This window comes from Lineus longissimus, chromosome 3 (assembly GCF_910592395.1).
Source record: "Lineus longissimus chromosome 3, tnLinLong1.2, whole genome shotgun sequence".
Classification (NCBI taxonomy): Eukaryota; Metazoa; Nemertea; class Pilidiophora; order Heteronemertea; family Lineidae; genus Lineus; species Lineus longissimus.
In genome coordinates, this window is record NC_088310.1 from 22473449 (window position 1) to 22491484 (window position 18036).

The window sequence follows — 18036 nt, forward strand, 5'->3', positions numbered from 1 at the left end:
TGAGCTTTTTAAACACCATTATATCATAAGATTTTTAAACACCATCCATTATATTTTTGACAAGTACAGACATTGTCATAAATTTTTGATTATTAATCTAACACTGTTGTCAGAAACGGTTAGGCTATCACAACTATTACTTGGCTTTCTGATCGCTGGTTTTATTAGAACGAGCTCGAGTTCAATATGGAGAAGTTTCATATGGTCGTAGTTGTTATCATGGTGTCTCCAGCGATCGCAAAAGGTAGGTGACTTAAAGAAACAAGCTTGTGTAATAGAAATCTTCACCTCTAAAGAGAAAGTCCATCTGCTCTCTCAACCTTAGATATATTTGTGTCGGTTAAGTGAGTAGTTTTATGCAAAAACTTGTCACCAGTTTTTATCGAATGGAAGACGACATGTACATTTTATGGCCATGTGACACTGTAAATTTGCTAGCAATAAAAGTCATGACGATCTTGATCACACAATCTGATCTACAAGCTCTCAGACTGGGCAGAATACACCAGGCTCTACATTGCTACGTATAAGAAAGACATGACTTTGCATTACAGGTGTGCCTTTGCCGATTGGTGTCTGGCCGTTAAATGTCGGCACCAGGGGGCTGGACATGTCTTCATCAGGGAACGATGTGACCGAGACGACCCTGACCTTTGCAAAAGGACCTGAAGGAGAAGACGGCACCGCAACTCAATTTGCGAAGGGGCAATTTCTTATCATCGAGAAGCGGGCGAAGACAATAGGAGGAATGAGTTTTAGTTTTATGCTGCAGCTTTACCCAGTGAATGAAGAAACCATTTATTTATTTGATTATCGCCCTGGCGGTAACGGGGAATATGATCACTTTGCCGTTGTTAACGGAGAGGTAGGCATCCGACTAAAACAGTATTTTGTCAATAAGAAGAACCATTTCATAGATGGGCGAATGTGAAATATTTACCTAACGACAATAATCTTGATCCCTTCTCTTTTCACTAAACACGCAGCATTGATAGCACAGGCACATTTGGCCAGTTCCGATTAGTGGATATTCTAAATTCCTTGCGACACATAATTATTGTACCGCTTGGGAGAGACTTGTATCCTTATCAGAGGCGTGTGGGTCATGAAGAGGGAATTTTTTTTATCTTCTTGGCTAGATCGAAGGTAATTGGATACGACCACTCTTTAGCTAAACACTCGCAAAATGATAGACACTGCCATCGGCTATCCTTGGTTAGTTATTAGAAAGAAAAAAATGTCTGTCTCAGTTGATTTGTGACCTTGAACCACACACGCGCACACACACGTGTATCAACGAGCACTTACCTTTTCTCGTCCACAGGTTTACATGAAACTATTTGAAAAAGGCACAGGGTCGTTGATTATTGGTGGTCACTACTCGTCATTACCAAAGCCAACACTGAATCAATGGAGCTTCGTCGCCATCACCTACGACTTCGACACCATGACGTCACTTGCCTGTGTGAATGCGGTCTGCGTAACAAAGGAGGCAAACTCTGGATTTGTGCAGGGAACGGAACATACTCCTGATGGTGATGTCAGGATAGGAACTCATGAAAATATCGGCACGAGAATGGCCTGTATAAGGCTCTACGATGTTGCGCTTGCAAAGGAGGACATCTTGGAACGAATGAAATACTATCGCAAATGCAGTAGTAAGCTAATCTACGTGTTCTACACACTTCCCATCGCTTTATTATTACCTGTTTTGTTTTTGAATGACGTTTATTTATTCTCTTACGATCGACAGTCATTTCTATCTATAATTTACGAATTTGGCTCGATCACCATCACCGATCGCAGGTCTTAACGACTTATGGCTTTGGCTTTTAACCCCCCCCCCCCTTCGCCTTCATCATCAAAGAGATATAACGAAGTCTTGTCATAGTTTGCCAATCGAGGAGAGTTGGTTCCATGGCCAAGCTCGAATATGCATCCGGAATACATCCCATTAAAAAAGGTCGATACTTTCTTTGCATTAGATATTACGTGTACCATGATTTCCAGGATAAAATGACTTCAAAGGTGATTTCCATTTTTTTCGAACTACTAGGAGTATACTGTATAGCTGACCTCTTTTCCTTTCAGTTTCTAACGGACTAGGCTTCAAGTTGTTTCAAGCAGTCCAACCCATGCCACTCGCTGACTCATGGGTTGTGCCGAACGTCTACTTTATTGATGATTGCTATATTTCGTGTCTGAGGAATCTGAAATGCTGTGCCATCAGTAACGCGATCATTGGAACATGCCGGGTAGGAGTCTACAAAAACAACACTATGCTGACATCGGGAAACGAGAATGCCTACGTTGTGAGGTATCTTTAAATGAATATACATGTAGTTTCAGTCAGTGAGTTCCAATTTCACGAACTGGGATACTGACCCGAGATACCTTTTCTTTTAAGATTTTAATTTTCGCTATCGTGGGAAATTGGTAACATTCTATACACATGCATATTACAAAACTAAAAAGAAGAAAGGATTCACTTTCGTGATAAAAGGATTACTCGTATAAAGAGAGATGGAATCGAAATATCAAGACTGCGTGTTGATACAAACAATTCTTTTTCGGAAAAAATCCCAATCACCTCGAAATACAATGAACGTTTAACAAAAAAGTGAGAAAAGTATACACTGTGCTTACACTACAGCTAGTTATAACCACGCTTATGAACCTTTCATGCACTGCGAGATGGAGTTTAGAACTGTTTCTGCTTGTTTATCTATTTTACATGTACTTGTTTGTGAATAATCATGTCTGGTTCAAATGGTCTTTTTGAAGGAGGCTCGGAGTAGGGACCTCCACACGGTCGAAAATACTTTCTTATATTACCATATCTTTATTCCAAACCATCAATCGACTAATACTTCATGTTCATACAGTTTTACGTCAATATGATATCAAGTTGTTTTATTTCAAACAGTGCCAACAATATTAATAAGGCTTTGAGTAGGCCTATACAGCGATTTAAACGATTTCCATTATCATTATGCATGCTTGCCGGTGGGAAAATTGAGTGCAAGCAAAGAATTATCATGAATACGTTCCATCTTTGTCACGCGAATCACCATTGGGATTTATCAGGTCACACAGCATGCTCCCATACTCATGTATTTTTAAAGAATACATATGCACATCAATTTGGAAGCATCATAACGGTAGATGGAAGATTTGTTTGGCACTCACAATCTTGGCGGTATTCGCACCAGCAAAATGGTAAGTTATTTCAGCACAACGGGAATGAAAATTGATTTGATGTTCCCCTTTTATTCTGCAACGGAATACCTGGTTTGAAAAGTTCTGCATGTACATTTACATGTACTTGCCAGCCATATCGAGTTCCCTTGGTTGGTGTTTTTTTGTGATGAATCAAAAACGCTAATATCAACAACGATAGCCTTCGCACATAACCACAAGACTGGAAGTTCCAAGGGCCCGGAGCAAATATGGAGAGCGTTGCTTCTCTTTCTCCGCTGCTGTTCTGTGGAATGCGCTCCCTTTTGAGGTCAGGCAAGCAAGGAGCCTTGCATCATTTCAGACGATGCTAAAGACTCATCTTTTTCGACAATGTTATTAATATTGTAAAAGCGCCTTTGAACGGATAATAACCTGAAAAGGGCGCTTAAATTTAAATATGGTATATACATACATACATACATACCACAAGGCAGCCATATCAATCCTCACCCAAGACACCCTCGCCCTCACCTGAACGAGAGCCTTTAGGTTTTCGTCTTGCAACACCGATATGCACCTCTAGTGGCTTTTCAGGGAAATGAGAAAACTGTTGAGTTTTTTTTTAATTTCTGAAAAGTCACTAGGGGTATATATATATCATTAGTTGGGTTGAAAACCTACCGAGGTTTTATAAAAAAAGCTAAAAACCTTACATGTAATTTTAAGAGTGTAAATTATGCCACTATTCCAGGCGTTGACGGGCGAAGAAATAGCCAATTTAAAGGATATTTTCAAAGAATACGACTTAGATGGCAACGGATGGATAACAGCATCGGAACTGCCTAAACTATTGCAAGCTCTTGGTCAGAATCCTTGTGCCGCTGAACGCATGAGGATAATGAAGAAGTTCGATGAAAATCGTAAGGAAATTTCATTCTCACCGATTTACATACATACCTTTTAGCCGTTTTTTGCCTATTATTGGCCTATCATCTTCGTGATGTACAACTGAGTTTTTTGGATTGCCTTTGGGATGGTGTAGGCTGTCACCGTGATTTGTACCGGTATAGCGGGACTTTGTATTGTATTGCAGGGGACGGTCATCTGGATTTTGGAGAATTCGTCCTGTTTTGGTCAACTTACGAAGGAAAGAAGAAACCCGAAGAAGTGGACGAAGAACTCAAAGCCGCTTTTAATTTTTTTGACAAGGACAACAATGGGACTATTGACAAATTCGAGCTATCGAAGGTGCTGACATCTGTCGGCCGGCCGGAAGACAGAATGAAGCCGGCGGAAGTTGATGAACTGTTCAGAGAAGCTGACACAGATGGAAATGGAAAAATTGAATACAATGGTTGGTTCAATCTTCCACTAAAAATATTCGATTTGTCCTCCACTGTGTTACTTGACAAGCCATTATTTCTATGTCTGTATACATGATATAAGTTATACTAAGAGGAAATTGAAGTATTAGTAATAAATGCATGGATTCAAATTGCCTCTAGCGGTGTGCACGTTTGAAAAGAATCCCTATGAATATAGAAGGCTTAAATCCGTACTTCCTACCTATAGCTTTCCTTTTTTTCCAGAGTTTTTGTATATCTTGTCCGGTAAGCACCTGACGGTATACAAACCATAAATGTTGGCGTCGATGAAGCCGGTCATACAACACATGAGCCAACCTACGTGAGAGTGGCCTAACCACGAAGAAAAATGGAAAACAGCGAAATCCCGTTATGTTACACCAGTTTCGCTTCCTCATTCCTCAAGTCTGTCGGTTATTCTGTATCATCTCTGTCAGAGCTCCCGATTTAACAAATACACGTGAAGCTATAAACTGGGCTGTGGAGGGATTCAAAGATTCATTTAGTTTTTCTCAGGAGTTAATTTATATTTTTAGAATAAAAACGTTCACGATAATGATTATTTCATTCCAATTCATGTACCGGGTAATATGTTGTTGCTTTCATTTTTATGAATTTGCATTAACGGAGCCTCCGAATATGGTACATGCGTTGCGTACTAGCGTATGATAAAGGAATCACGCCATAACCGTGTGTAGCAGAGAAAAGCGACTTACTAGAAACCTCGCATTAATACCTTTTTTGAATATTGATGAAAATGTCATGATGAAAATTTAATTGCGTTGCAGTGTATAAACGGACTTGGACAAACACGGTGGATCTGAACTGAATGTGTTTGCCGACCGAAGATAATCGAAGCAGGCAGTCTGAGGTTTTTATTGATTGCATGATGTTGTCCCATTGAAATATCACGAATATATTAAAGATGCAACTACACTTTAGGCTGGCATGGTCCCGGCAGGTTTGTACTACTAGTATGCATTTGGCATCAACGTACATGAATGTATCAGGCAGTGGTCACTTTTTTCAGCTATTGATGGACGCACACGCTCTGACGTTTTCGTGTTCAACTTGGGTGTGAGATATATTTCCTTGCGACGTTTGTAGGGCAAGTGGTAAATCTTCCTATTTTTTATCACTGTTAAGCACTGTAAGTGCTGTTTTCACTGTTCTCTACATGAAAGGTCGAAAACATAATTTCAGTTACAGCCTGGGTTTCCAGGTGCTTCAATACCGTTTGTGCTGAGTAAACATGAGGGCAAACTTACTTTAACCTGCAAAGTGCAACTTGGCTTCCGCGATGAAAAGATTGCGTGAAGTTGACGAGATGGCTGTACCGAATCGATGATACGATGGACATATCATATTAGATGAGTGGCGGACAGGAGGAACAATTTCTGGACTTGGTGTGGTAGTGTGGAATTCTTGGACATTACCTTGACAACCTCTAAAATGGTAAGTCTGCTTGGTTTTAGGTACCAGTAGTAATTAACTGTAACAGATGGCTTGAAAATTTATCTATACTATTGAGAACAGTTCATGTGTGTTATTCTCTCATACATGTATTTGTAAGGCTTTGACAAAACCAAGATTGAGATATTTCATTGGTAAATCACAAGCGTATTCTTTATCGTTTCTAGTTTAGAAGCACTGGTGTAACTTACTCCTCTAGCCGTCTCACATTTGCTCTGAGATAACACTTTCAAGAAACTACTTGGTATCGATTTAAAATGGTTAAATTGTAGGCCAAAATTGATTTCAGTCGGGTCATGAATAATCAAAAGTTTTTTTTTACAAGTTAACGGCTGTCGCGTTTGTTCCAGTGTCAATGCCGCCATTTGGAGATTGGGGGCAAAACGTCTGGGTTACAGATGCCTGTTGAGTTTTAAAGGACGTAGTGTACGTGTCAATTGATGAATTCCTCTGTAATGTTGGTAGATTTCCATCCAAGACAAAAACTATGCCGATTGCCTTGCTATTGTTCATGTCCAGAATATGGAATCAAGGTCGAAAAGTTTTCTTGGACTTTTGCGCAGATGCACACCTCGTTTTACAATTTTTAAGGAAGTCAACAACGCAAATGCATGACCAATAGACATCACATATATGTTCTCGCTGTTTCTTCTTCAGCCGGAGCTTGACGATTTATCAGAGATTGAAATTGCAGGTACTGGTATGGCTTTTTTAAAGTGATGATTATATACTGTAATTAGCATTTCAGGCGATAGTAATTTTCTGCCCCGCAAAATCCTTATTCAGATCCTTTTTTGAGAGCTGTGAAAATGCTAGGCCGCCACGAAGTATTGTTAAGTACGTGTTACCATATTTCGACAAAATGAAAGAATTTTCATACACCAGATAACATGCTTGTGAGGAATAGTGTTCATATTTGATGATATTTCCCTGACTATTCCTTTCAGTTTGTGATGAATATTTTAGGCGGTTCGACACAGATCACGATGGCCTACTAGATGTAAAAGTGCTCCCCGATCTCATACGATCCCTTGGACAGAATCCGTCTGAAGAAGAAATAAGGATAGTTGTAGAAGAAGCGACATTTGAACGTAGGTTGACCTTGACGAATTGAAAGTTCTCGTGTGACGACTTTCGTTTCACCTTAACTGTTGACCATTTTTTTACTTAACTCTATATATGAACTTCCCGTACAAAAGCTTCGCCTCTTATCAATAACAAAACAATATCCTGATCGACTCACACCCACATATCACCAAACTTTTTAAGCTTCTTGATTCAGGGTAACCGCTAATTTGCCGAGGTTAATTTTCCGCGTATCTCATGTAGACCTGAGTGAAGACCCCTTGGATGAACCGCGGAGATAATATTTTGACTAATCATTAACTTCATGGATGAACCTTATTAGTTGAAATAGCTCGTCGTCAAACTTTAGGCAAGTCAGCATGGACAGTTATTTATTTCTTCCTCAGGCGAAGGAGTTGTTGATTTTGGCGAATTTCTCTACCTCTGGGCCGAGTATAGAAAGAGTAAGGAGGAACAGCAGGAAGAATTGCTTGATGCATTTAGGATGTTTGACAAGGAAAAGAAAGGCTTCGTACCCACGAATACGATGAAGAATATTCTGACTTCCATCGGTGAACCTATGGAAGCGGAAGAAGTCGAAGAGATATTTGAGGAGGTTGGAAATACTGTAGAGGGCAAAATCTCTTATAGAGGTACCTTACTGTCGTCCATTAATTATTCATTTTTAATTCGCATGTACGTTTTTATCTAGGGCGCATTTCATTCCACTCCAACACGGACCGGATGATAAATATGGCCACTCTTTGTTGGGCAAATACCCAAGGTGAAGGCCATGCCACGTGTCGCCTATGCTACATTTCTTTCCGATTTATTTTGAAACCTAATTTCTTAGCTTTTCTATAGCATGTACTGTACATGTACCGCACAATTGTCAGATCTGCGACGACGGGATGAGATAAAACGCACTACAGTTTCAAAACGACCGCAATGTTACAGGGCATGACCGGGACTGTATGCTTGCAAGCGGGGTTGTCTTTGGAGAGAAGGTATAAAGACCTATAAAGAATCAGAAATATTGAAATATCCGACATGCTTAGTGTTTCATGTCACGCATAAAACTGCATTGATTTTCAATTACTTGCAGATATTATTGAGCGGGTGACGGACCGCACTGTTGGGATGGAAACATGGACGATATAGAACACATCCATTAGATGAGGAGGGGTTGGGGTCAATCGTTCCAGTTAATAAGAGTTCGATGTCATCGGATTGATTGAATGATGTGAGGTGGGACATCTGCTGAAAGAAAGAATGTTGATAGATGCAGCTTGTTCTAAATGACCCGGATAAAGTGACCGTTATTCAGATTGGTTGCCTGGCTACGTCAATCAATATGGCGGCTAGGAAATTATCTTTGGAAATGTCAAACCTTATACCGTACAGTTAGAAAGTCCGTAACTTCAATCGACATGCTCGAAGTTTAGATTCAGTTAGAATGAATGTTATTACTAAATTCAACTGCATTGTACAAAGTATCGGTGTAATAGTCATAGATGACAATCATATTTGTTATTCTGTTGGAGAAACTGCAACTTTACTGATATGATTTACACTTTTTTCAACCGCTGCTCGATGATGGAGCTGTTATGCGCTATAGTTCAGTTATGAATATGCACAGAGCTCCACATGACGGGTCTTGTCGGGACTCGCCAGCTAAAACCCACCACATTTTTTGAGAAGCAATTATTTGCTTAAATAAGCGCCAACCGAACTTGACCTTACATTCCTTTGGCTATGGGTGTCACGCTTGAAGTGCACTTTAAAATGCCAGACTATGACAATTAGCTACACCCCTTAGAATTGTCCCGAACTAGATATTGTTGTGGCACTTGGCCTTTTTCTGACCTTGTATCGACCTGTCAACCTTGTCTGTCATGTCTGTTATGATATTAAAATTGTTCAACGTATGCAGCTTTCTCCCGGCAGTCAGCCTTGTCGGATCAGCCAATCAAACTGATCGAATCTGGTTTCCTCAAGGGTGATATCATCGTTAAGTGTTACTCCATGGAGCGTATATGTAATCTTACACATGAAAGTTGTTGTAATAGCGATCATGGCTAATATACTTGGATAATTAGTACATATTCATGTACATAGAATACTTCGCTGATACTATGTGTAGTTTAAAACGCGCCATTGCGCTAATGCGTTTGGCTGGCGTGAAAGCGGATTATTAGTAGGTCCTGGGTAGTAGGTGTAGGAGTCGGCCTCGACTTGGCGTTCACGACGAAGCAGGTGAACGAACCCAATTGAATCGGCACCATGGCAGGATGGGTGAGGCCTCTTGTTCTACTTATTTTCATTTTTCTGGATACTAACGGCAGTCAGCTCGTCGATACAAGTATTGGGAGTATCCAAGGGACTTCAGAGACACTGGATATAAAAACCACTGAAAATGTAGCGGCGAGGACAGCTTATCTGAACATCTATCGTGGGATACCATACGGTAAAGTAACCAAACGGTTCACTGAGCCAGAACCGGCAGATGCCTTCACTACAACATTCCAAGCAAACGACTTCGGCAATATCTGTTGGAATGATGTCGATGTACTTTCGACACAGCGCATTCCTGTTACATTGGATCTTAAGGCAGCTAATCTAACACAAAGTGAGGATTGTTTATTCTTGAATGTTTACGTGCCTCAAAACACGACCGGAGCCTCCTCAACCCCCAAACGAACAGTGGTTGTTTACATCCACGGTGGATACTTCTCATACGGTGCTGGCTCAGATTTCGATGGGAGATATTTGGCGGCCTCTCAAGATGTTATCACTGTGACGTTCAACTACAGGCTCGGAGCCCTTGGATTCCTCAGCACAGGGACTTCAGCATCAAGAGGAAATTATGGTTTACTGGATCAACGTCTCGCGTTGTTATGGGTGCGGAATAACATCGAATATTTCGGTGGTGACAGGGACAGCATCACCTTAATCGGTCACGGGGCAGGGGCCACCTCGGCAGCCTTCCATACACTCTCCCCTCTCAGTAAAGGCCTTTTCAAAAGGGCTATACTGGCAAGTGGATCCGCCATATCTTCCGTACCTTCCTTCAAAATGGCCGACAATGACAATGGTATATTACAATTCAAAGATTTTGCGCGGGACTTGGATTGCGTTGGTGACGACATCTTTTATCTGGATTTAGAGAAAATGGTTGAATGCGTCCGAAATTTGCCAGTGAGCTCACCTCCTGGTAGTACAGGTGTCATGTCTTTGATGAGTAAAAATACACCCTGCTGGTATTGTATATTGGATGGATGGCCAAGATTTAGGCCTGTAGTTGATGGATACTTTCTTCCGGCAAACCCTTCACTCTTGCTTTCGAAGAGAAATAATACCTATGCCTACCTGAGCACGGTCCCGTTCCCAGAAACAGACGTCATGTTCGGACTCAGCAGCAACGAAGGAGGAAGGTTTATGATTGATGTAAAGCTTTATGCTAGTTTTGTGTTCGGAGGCACTTCTCCTGAGTATGGAATCTATCAGAATAAAATAGATTCGTTTCTGAGTTTAGCATTTCCCTACACGCGGTACAAAAAGGATGTCAATGATAAAATCAAAAAGGCAGTCAAGAATGAGTACTTTACCGATGGCAACACACCCATTCAAAACAGGGACGCAGCGTTTGACGTGGTATCTGATATGTCGTTCACTTCCGGAATTGTAGCGAATGCTCGTATCCACGCTGAGGTTACCACAACAGCTAAGACATACATGTACATGTTTGATGGGAAATCCAGTTTGACTGAGGTACGTGTACATGTCTAGTTTAGAAAGGAGACGCTAGAGCTCTTGTATTCGGTCTCTGAAGGATTTTTGAATACCCAGAGAAGGAGGTTTCTGGAGTCGCTATGTCAAATCAGTGCACTTCATCAGAACACTGCCTGAACTGAAAAACACCAGTCAGTCAGTATTGCTTTAAGCATGAGTAGCTTTTTTCGGATGGAAGGCGCCTTATCTAAAGTGTTTCCATTTCGTTGTTGGTGCTACTTACATGCAGTTGAACGCGGGAATGGGACAAGATCCACAACAATACATGTATAAAATACCCACATGGTAGGCCTAACCAATGCTCTTTCACGCTGTCATGCAACTCAAGCCGGTCAGCTGTGACACCGGTGTAATGTTTTTGAGTGTTTCTGTTTTTGAGTGTTTCCTCTCATTGTTTGGGAACGCTCAAAAATAGATTGACGAGTTTTTATGTGTATCCCCCCTATTGAAAAGTCATGGTCTCTCTAGCTGCCTATTGTTTGGAAACACTGAAACATGGGGAACAACCACAGATGTTACACCGGCTGCCCAGGGCAGTGTAACATTACTATTTGCAAGTATAGATTAATACCAATCCATATTTGCTATTTGTGATCAAAGGTCAGCCAAATGCCTTTGGCTATGTCTATCTGACGCTTATCATATACTCACCAGAAAAAGAAACTGTGCATAATGTAAGTTTGCATATTCGATCGGTCAAAACCTTCGATGTAAAGTTTTGTTGATTGTTCAATATCATCTGCAATAATGCTTTAATGACAACAATACTTTAACCCTTTATTTTACTCTGTGGCATCGAAGTTCATTAATCGAATGTGGAAGTCAGAGTTTCTTTATCTGGCTAGTATAGTATTCTTTTCCTTATCATGATGTTAATACCAGAGCTGAAGTTTGATGTATTGGACTTTCAGGATTACTCCTGGAATGAAAGAGGCGCCAATTATGGAGACGACCTTCCTTTTATCTTGGGAACGGCCTTGGTCAGCTCCGAGAACAACACCTATCCGACCTCTGGTCGACCGATAAGACAGGTTCATCGGGACCTGTCTATTGCGATGATGGAGCATTTAGGAAATTTCGCCAAAACTGGGTGAGTAAAATTTCATGATGAAACTCGGGGTATCCGCTGAAGAAATCGACCATGAATGCACTTCTTTCGGTATGCTGTGCACATTATGGCATGTCTTCGAAGCATGACCTTAAGGGTATAAGCCTAGCTTAAAGTATCATTATACATTTTATTACGTAAGAATATACGAGTTGATATATCAGCATGTTGATTTTGTCAACATTTCTTTTTAAGTGATCCATCTAGTACTTCAGCCTGGGATGGGTTCACGATGCAGAGCCAGAAATATCACAAAATCTCGACCGCAACCAATTCTACTACAATGAGGACCACAACCGAAACAAATCTTCGTCAGTCGAATGTAGAATTCTGGCTAAATGATATAATAGAGTTAGCTGGGGATGGCGGAGTATTCGTGGAGGCATCCCTTCCTCCAAACCGGGCCACAATATACTTACAACCTGCATACTCTTTTGAGAATGTAATGGGATTAACCGAAACATTCCATAATGGAAAAGTGCATGTATTTCGTGGTATTCCCTATGCAAAGCCACCAGTCCGATTTGAAGCACCCACAGTAACCAGAGCGTTAGATTTTAACTACAATAGTGCTGAGGAATTCAGCGCTGCTTGTCCACAAACAGTAACTGCTTCACTGACTGATTTAACATCCGACCCCAAGATCCATAACAGGACTGACGAAGACTGTCTCTACTTGAACATTTACGTACCACACAACACGAGCAAAATTGCAGCAAAAGCTGTCATGGTGTACATTCACGGAGGTGGTTTTGAAGCTGGTTCCGGTGCTTCCGTTGATGGACGCCCATTGGCTCTACATGGTGACGTCATAATTGTAACATTCAACTATCGCTTGGGATTGTTTGGCTTTCTGAGTACTGGGGACGATGAAGCAAGGGGAAACTGGGGAATGTTAGATCAACACGCCGCTCTCCAATGGGTCAAAAACTTCGTTGATTTATTCGGAGGTGATAGCAGCAGAGTCACCATATTCGGATCTGATACAGGCGGAGTAAGTGCAGCGCTACATGCCATGTCACCTCTTAGCAATGGACTATTTCAGCGGGTCATATCCCAGAGTGGAGCGGCTATTGACAGTGGTGCACCCTGGCGGATCAGCGTCGGCGCAAAACATGTTTTGGCACCCTTTACAGCTCTCAATCAGTGTTACGGCAATTCAACGATCATATTAAACTGTCTCCGTTCAACAGCAGCTGATACTTTGACAACACAAAGTAAAATTATACTAGCAGTGGGGTATAAACACCTTTTCGACTATGGTTCACTTTTGGCGCCTGTTATTGACAATCGTTTCATCCTTTCTCACCCAGGTGACGAGAGTTTGAAATTTAGTGAAGTTGAGTATATGGTTGGTTTCAACAGTAACGAAGGGACCGCCAAATTCGATATACTCCCAGGGCAATTCGAGTTACAACAATTCAAACATCCATATCCAATGCCGGAATACTATTACAACGACATGCTAGCGGGATTGACACTCCTCATGCCGAACCAAAAGCAAGTTATCCAAGCCCTTAAAGCAAAATATCCATTTGAACCAACTGATGGTATTGCAACAAGAGACAATGTGATGAAGCTGTATGGAGACGGACTATTCGTCGCGCCTGCTTACAACGACGCGTTGAAACATTACACCGACATGCTTCAAACAGCAACAAACACAAGCAAAAGGAAGACTTTCATGTACGAGTTCGACCAGTCACCGAGCTTACTCGTCACAACGCCTTGGTCTGCTGGATACGGTGCAGGTCATGGAGATGAAATTCCCTACGTCTTCGGAATGCCGATCTACAGCAAGGACGTCATAAGCAAGAGAGGCAAGATCGTACGTGACGTAGATGAGCAAATGTCAAGAATCATGATGGCGTACTGGACTAACTTTGCAAAAACAGGGTACGTACTTTGTCAAGCGATATTCATCTCTTTGCTGACCGATACATTTGGCTGTATCTAACACAAATACCAAAGAATCACTTTACTGAAACACATTATTTTCAAATGTTTCCATTAAAGCAGGGAGATATTCTCTCGCCTGGGCCAGATACTGATACTGGTTTATAGCTTCTGTAGGCGCCCTTTCCCTCTTATCCACATGTATCAAACTCTTTGAAAAAACTATTTTTCAGGGATCCATCTGTTGGTGATCTGCCGATTCACACTGCGTGGTCGCCTTTCACAGAAAAGGACCGTGAAGTATTAGTAATAGGCTCCTCAGAGACCAACTCGACAGATGTCCATGTTGAAGTAAAAAAGAACATTCGTTGGGATGACGCTTATTACTGGAATAAGTATGTGCCGTATGTGAAAGAGCAATATTGTACTGAACCAACCACGACGACTGAAGGAACGACTGTGCAGGCCACAACCCTGTCACTGAACACAACTGCAGAAGCGCCTACGACGGTGCCCAGAGTTGCCTTAACCACCTCCGATGCTTTCTCGACTCGAGGACCAACCCTGCCTAATACAGCTGATCCAACAACAACCAACCCAGATCCACTGACTACTGCTGCTCCAGACAGACCGACTTCTACTCCAATATCAAAGCCAGGTCCCACAACCAAACCTCTTAAGTCAACACAGTCACCACCTGTTATGAATTCACCGCCCTCCTGCCCCCCTATTGGTGATCGGCAGCTAGGTAACCTGGCAATAGATGCGAAGACAGGGGAATCAATGATAATAGGACTGGCTGTAGCTTTATGTGTTTTGTTCATCACATCTATTGTCTTTATTGTACTTTACTGCAAGGCAAGGAACGAATTGAACAATGCCCCGAAAGGTCACCCCGTTTATGATAACCCGACTTTTACTCAGTTCTGAATAGTAATTATTGGTGCGATGATGCGCCTATCAAATCGCAATCACAATTGCATTTCATGTATACTGAAAAGTATTGCACACTGACGTTGCGACGTTTTTCGATGGTCGATGTCCATTGTCCATTACATACAAAAGGTTAAGGGCTAGCAAGGATATCCTTACTGCCAGTATCCTTTTTCTTGAACAGCCAGAAACTACGCGCTGAGGTATCAAATTGGTACTCTCTGAGAAATGAAGTGTTGGTAATCATTTTATAGTAGATATCATATCAGAGTCTTTCAAAGACTCTGATCATATCAACGAAACAAATTGAAGAGGTAAGATTTTTAACACTTCAGGTTTTAGATTAAAATTAACGATAGGACTATAACAAATATTGGAATAACTTGGTATTTTTGTAACGCATTTTGTCGTTTATGATGCCCATCATATTGAAATCCGTTTAATAAACTACTTTGCAAATAAATCTATAATTGTAATATTTTATCGCATTCGAAGTCTGTTTCTGGTCATTCACCACATGGTAATTGCAACCCAAGGGCGTGTCCCGCAGTACATAAAATTTGTGAATTGAATAACATGTACATGTATGTACTGACACGGAAAGAAATCCGTCGGTTGTGAAGTTGACGCCTCTCACGTCGTGCGTCAAGATCAAGGCAACTCTTTATGCGGCGTGTGACGCTCATATCAAGATAGGCCTTATACACTCTGACGTCCCAGTTTTTCGCTGCCTTCAGAATGCCGTAATACAATATTATAGTCAATTCGTAGTCAAAATACTTTTATAAACATAGTAATCTCTAGTAAAAACATTGGTGGTTGACAAACCGGGTTGGCCAAATCAAACTTAGGTATTGGTGTGTATTGTTGCAAAAAGTTCTCTGGCCTGCGATATGACGCCTTGAGCACTTGTCCAACCTTTGTAGTAAGCTTTCGCTAGCGCCTCAACAAGTGCAACCCTCCGCCTGAGACTTATTGCAACCTGACCATAGCTAACATTAAGTGTTTGGTTGGTGACAAGGATACCTTGCTAATCAACTTTATTAGCTGACAATACCTTATCGGGTTTACAGTCAATGAACTTATATGGAGCACTGATATCTGATTTACAAGTTAGCAACAGGAATATTCAAATATTAGGCCAGTCAGTGGCTTTGCAGCTGAACAAGTATCGAAGTGATAAGTAGAAGCGTTAACGGAATTCATTATCTTCGTTAGCAACGTGTCATCAAGCGTGTGTAGACAATCTAGGATCTTTCAATTTGACAGTTGATTTTACTGCGGAGACATACTTGGCGACAGAGGATTTTAGCACTGCCTTCGTCACATCGGTAGAGAGATTATGAACAATGCCGCAATAAGGCCCCTGGTATAAGGAAGGTTGTGACAAAATTCAAATCGTTTCCTGTCTAAGACAATTGTTTTGAAATTGTAAATATTGTAATATGACGTCTCCGGGTCCTAAGCTGAGCCTCGCGGCGCTGATGAAACACAATGATCCTTCAAAAAGGAGCCCTGTCGGGTCCGCCCGGCGGAAAGCGGGCGATGGTAAGAGTGAAGCAGGGGAGAGCTCAGGGAGCAAGCCGAATCCTTTCGGTGGCGGTGCTGCAGGGGGCAAGCCAAGCCTGGCTAGCATCCTTATGCTCAAACGGCGCATGTCAAAGTGGAAACAGGACGTCGACGCAAAGAAAAAGGCGGAAACACCAAAATATGAAAACACTTTCAAAATGTCACCGGATGATGGTAAAAAGTTCATGAGCATGCGGGCGGAGCAACTTATGCAGAACAGTCTTGCTAAATTCTTAGACGGGGTGAAATATGACCCTAAACGCTGCGGAAGACTCATCAAAGTCATTGCCGAGGATATCAAGTCAAAGATAAGGGAGATGGACATCCCGCGTTTCAAAGTGATATGCTATGTTGTGATTGGTCAGGCTGGGGGTCAAGGGTTAGAGATTGGATCGCGGGCGGTTTGGGACGACATGCACGATAATCACGCCACAGCGACGTACGACAATCCTTCCATATTTGCCGCAGCAACAGTGTATGCTATATATTACGAGTGAGGTGAAATTAATGAGCTGATTGCATGTGGAGTTTATGATTTATTCAACGAAGTAGCTGTACTCTGTTGCCATACCGCCGGCGACCGGAACTTCAATTGTTTTATGTACATGTTGTCATAATAGGTAACGGATGTGGATATGAAACAGTGATTGATCACAAACATATTGTATAACCTGACCTCGTCGCATGTTCATATAATGTCGGTGGTACAAACATGATTTAGGTGACAAATGCAAGTTTCAAAACTGGACTGACGTTTCAAGACACTCAGAACAGTCAATGTTAACATGCTCACGACTTCATTTCAGCGTTATGTTTTTTAGCCTAGTAATAGATCATTAGATTTCTTAGATTACTGTTTATATCAGGTATATATATGCTATTCCTACTGCCTTCTTCACATCTGCTGGTATCATGTTCGGACAGTAGGAGGAGATGGTCAGAATTCGATGCCACAGCTTGGAGGTTGCACCCCAGCTTCAATTTGAAAAATGTGATGTCACATATAAATTGGCACGTTTCCCTTCTTTCATTTCATACAATTATTTTCATATTTTCATTAAACAAATCTTTTCTTTTATACACCGTTGAGTTTCATATCAATTCTAATGCTTTCAATATAATCAATTTATTTTGTAGTTTCTTTATTTCTTGAATACTGGTATTTCAGAACGACTGAATCTTCAACGCGTTTAACCATTTTTATAATGTGTTAAAATATGATTTTGTAAAAAGAAATCGTGGAGTGTATATGAAGTCAAGGGTCTACAATTTTCGATCTGCGGGTAGATATACACTGCACTCATTTTCATACCAGAGTGTATTATCAACAAACACCAGTACTGGGCCAGTTTTCCCGTGTTCAACAAAAGCAACATTCTTTAAACCCTTTTTGAAAAAGTTTGTTTATCTTATGGTTTAGGCCTTTAGAAGAGTTAATGAACATTTTAGGCAATGCTTGCCCCTAGGAACGATGCGGATCTGTTAACGACAAATGAACGCTTACATAATCGTTTTTACAGTAAAACAGTTTGTTTACATTTAGTCAATTAACAGAAAGGAAAGGAATACATATTATGAACGGCTTTAAGCTTTAGAAATGGAAACTAATATATTCTCTCGATTTTATTTGCTTGTTTAACGGATTTGGTATACACG

General features: G+C 41.2%; 5 protein-coding genes across 5 annotated transcripts; all 5 read left to right on the forward strand.

Moving 5' to 3' along the window:
• The first annotated feature begins 173 nt into the window (after positions 1-173).
• Positions 174-2962, forward strand: LOC135485285 (uncharacterized). The gene is made up of 4 exons (XM_064767141.1): positions 174-244; positions 555-865; positions 1325-1658; positions 2092-2962. The coding sequence occupies exons 1-4, from the start codon at positions 187-189 to the stop codon at positions 2325-2327; spliced, it is 939 nt and encodes a 312-aa protein (XP_064623211.1). The 5' UTR covers positions 174-186; the 3' UTR covers positions 2328-2962.
• Positions 2963-3079: 117 nt separating this feature from the next.
• Positions 3080-5054, forward strand: LOC135485709 (uncharacterized). Its single transcript, XM_064768103.1, has 4 exons — positions 3080-3219; positions 3932-4100; positions 4274-4534; positions 4770-5054. Exons 1-4 carry the CDS (start codon positions 3166-3168, stop codon positions 4817-4819), a joined length of 534 nt encoding a protein of 177 aa, XP_064624173.1. The 5' UTR covers positions 3080-3165; the 3' UTR covers positions 4820-5054.
• Positions 5055-5996: 942 nt separating this feature from the next.
• Positions 5997-9256, forward strand: LOC135484855 (calmodulin-like). Its single transcript, XM_064766548.1, has 6 exons — positions 5997-6019; positions 6368-6443; positions 6675-6711; positions 6965-7108; positions 7490-7735; positions 8188-9256. Exons 1-6 carry the CDS (start codon positions 5997-5999, stop codon positions 8241-8243), a joined length of 582 nt encoding a protein of 193 aa, XP_064622618.1. The 3' UTR covers positions 8244-9256.
• A 78-nt stretch (positions 9257-9334) lies between these two features.
• LOC135484856 (uncharacterized) lies at positions 9335-14808 on the forward strand. The gene is made up of 4 exons (XM_064766550.1): positions 9335-10853; positions 11786-11964; positions 12178-13878; positions 14112-14808. Exons 1-4 carry the CDS (start codon positions 9366-9368, stop codon positions 14806-14808), a joined length of 4065 nt encoding a protein of 1354 aa, XP_064622620.1. The 5' UTR covers positions 9335-9365.
• A 1068-nt stretch (positions 14809-15876) lies between these two features.
• Positions 15877-17451, forward strand: LOC135484255 (dynein light chain Tctex-type 5-like). Its single transcript, XM_064765563.1, has one exon. It carries the CDS (start codon positions 16257-16259, stop codon positions 16875-16877), a length of 621 nt encoding a protein of 206 aa, XP_064621633.1. The 5' UTR covers positions 15877-16256; the 3' UTR covers positions 16878-17451.
• Positions 17452-18036: the final 585 nt, after the last annotated feature.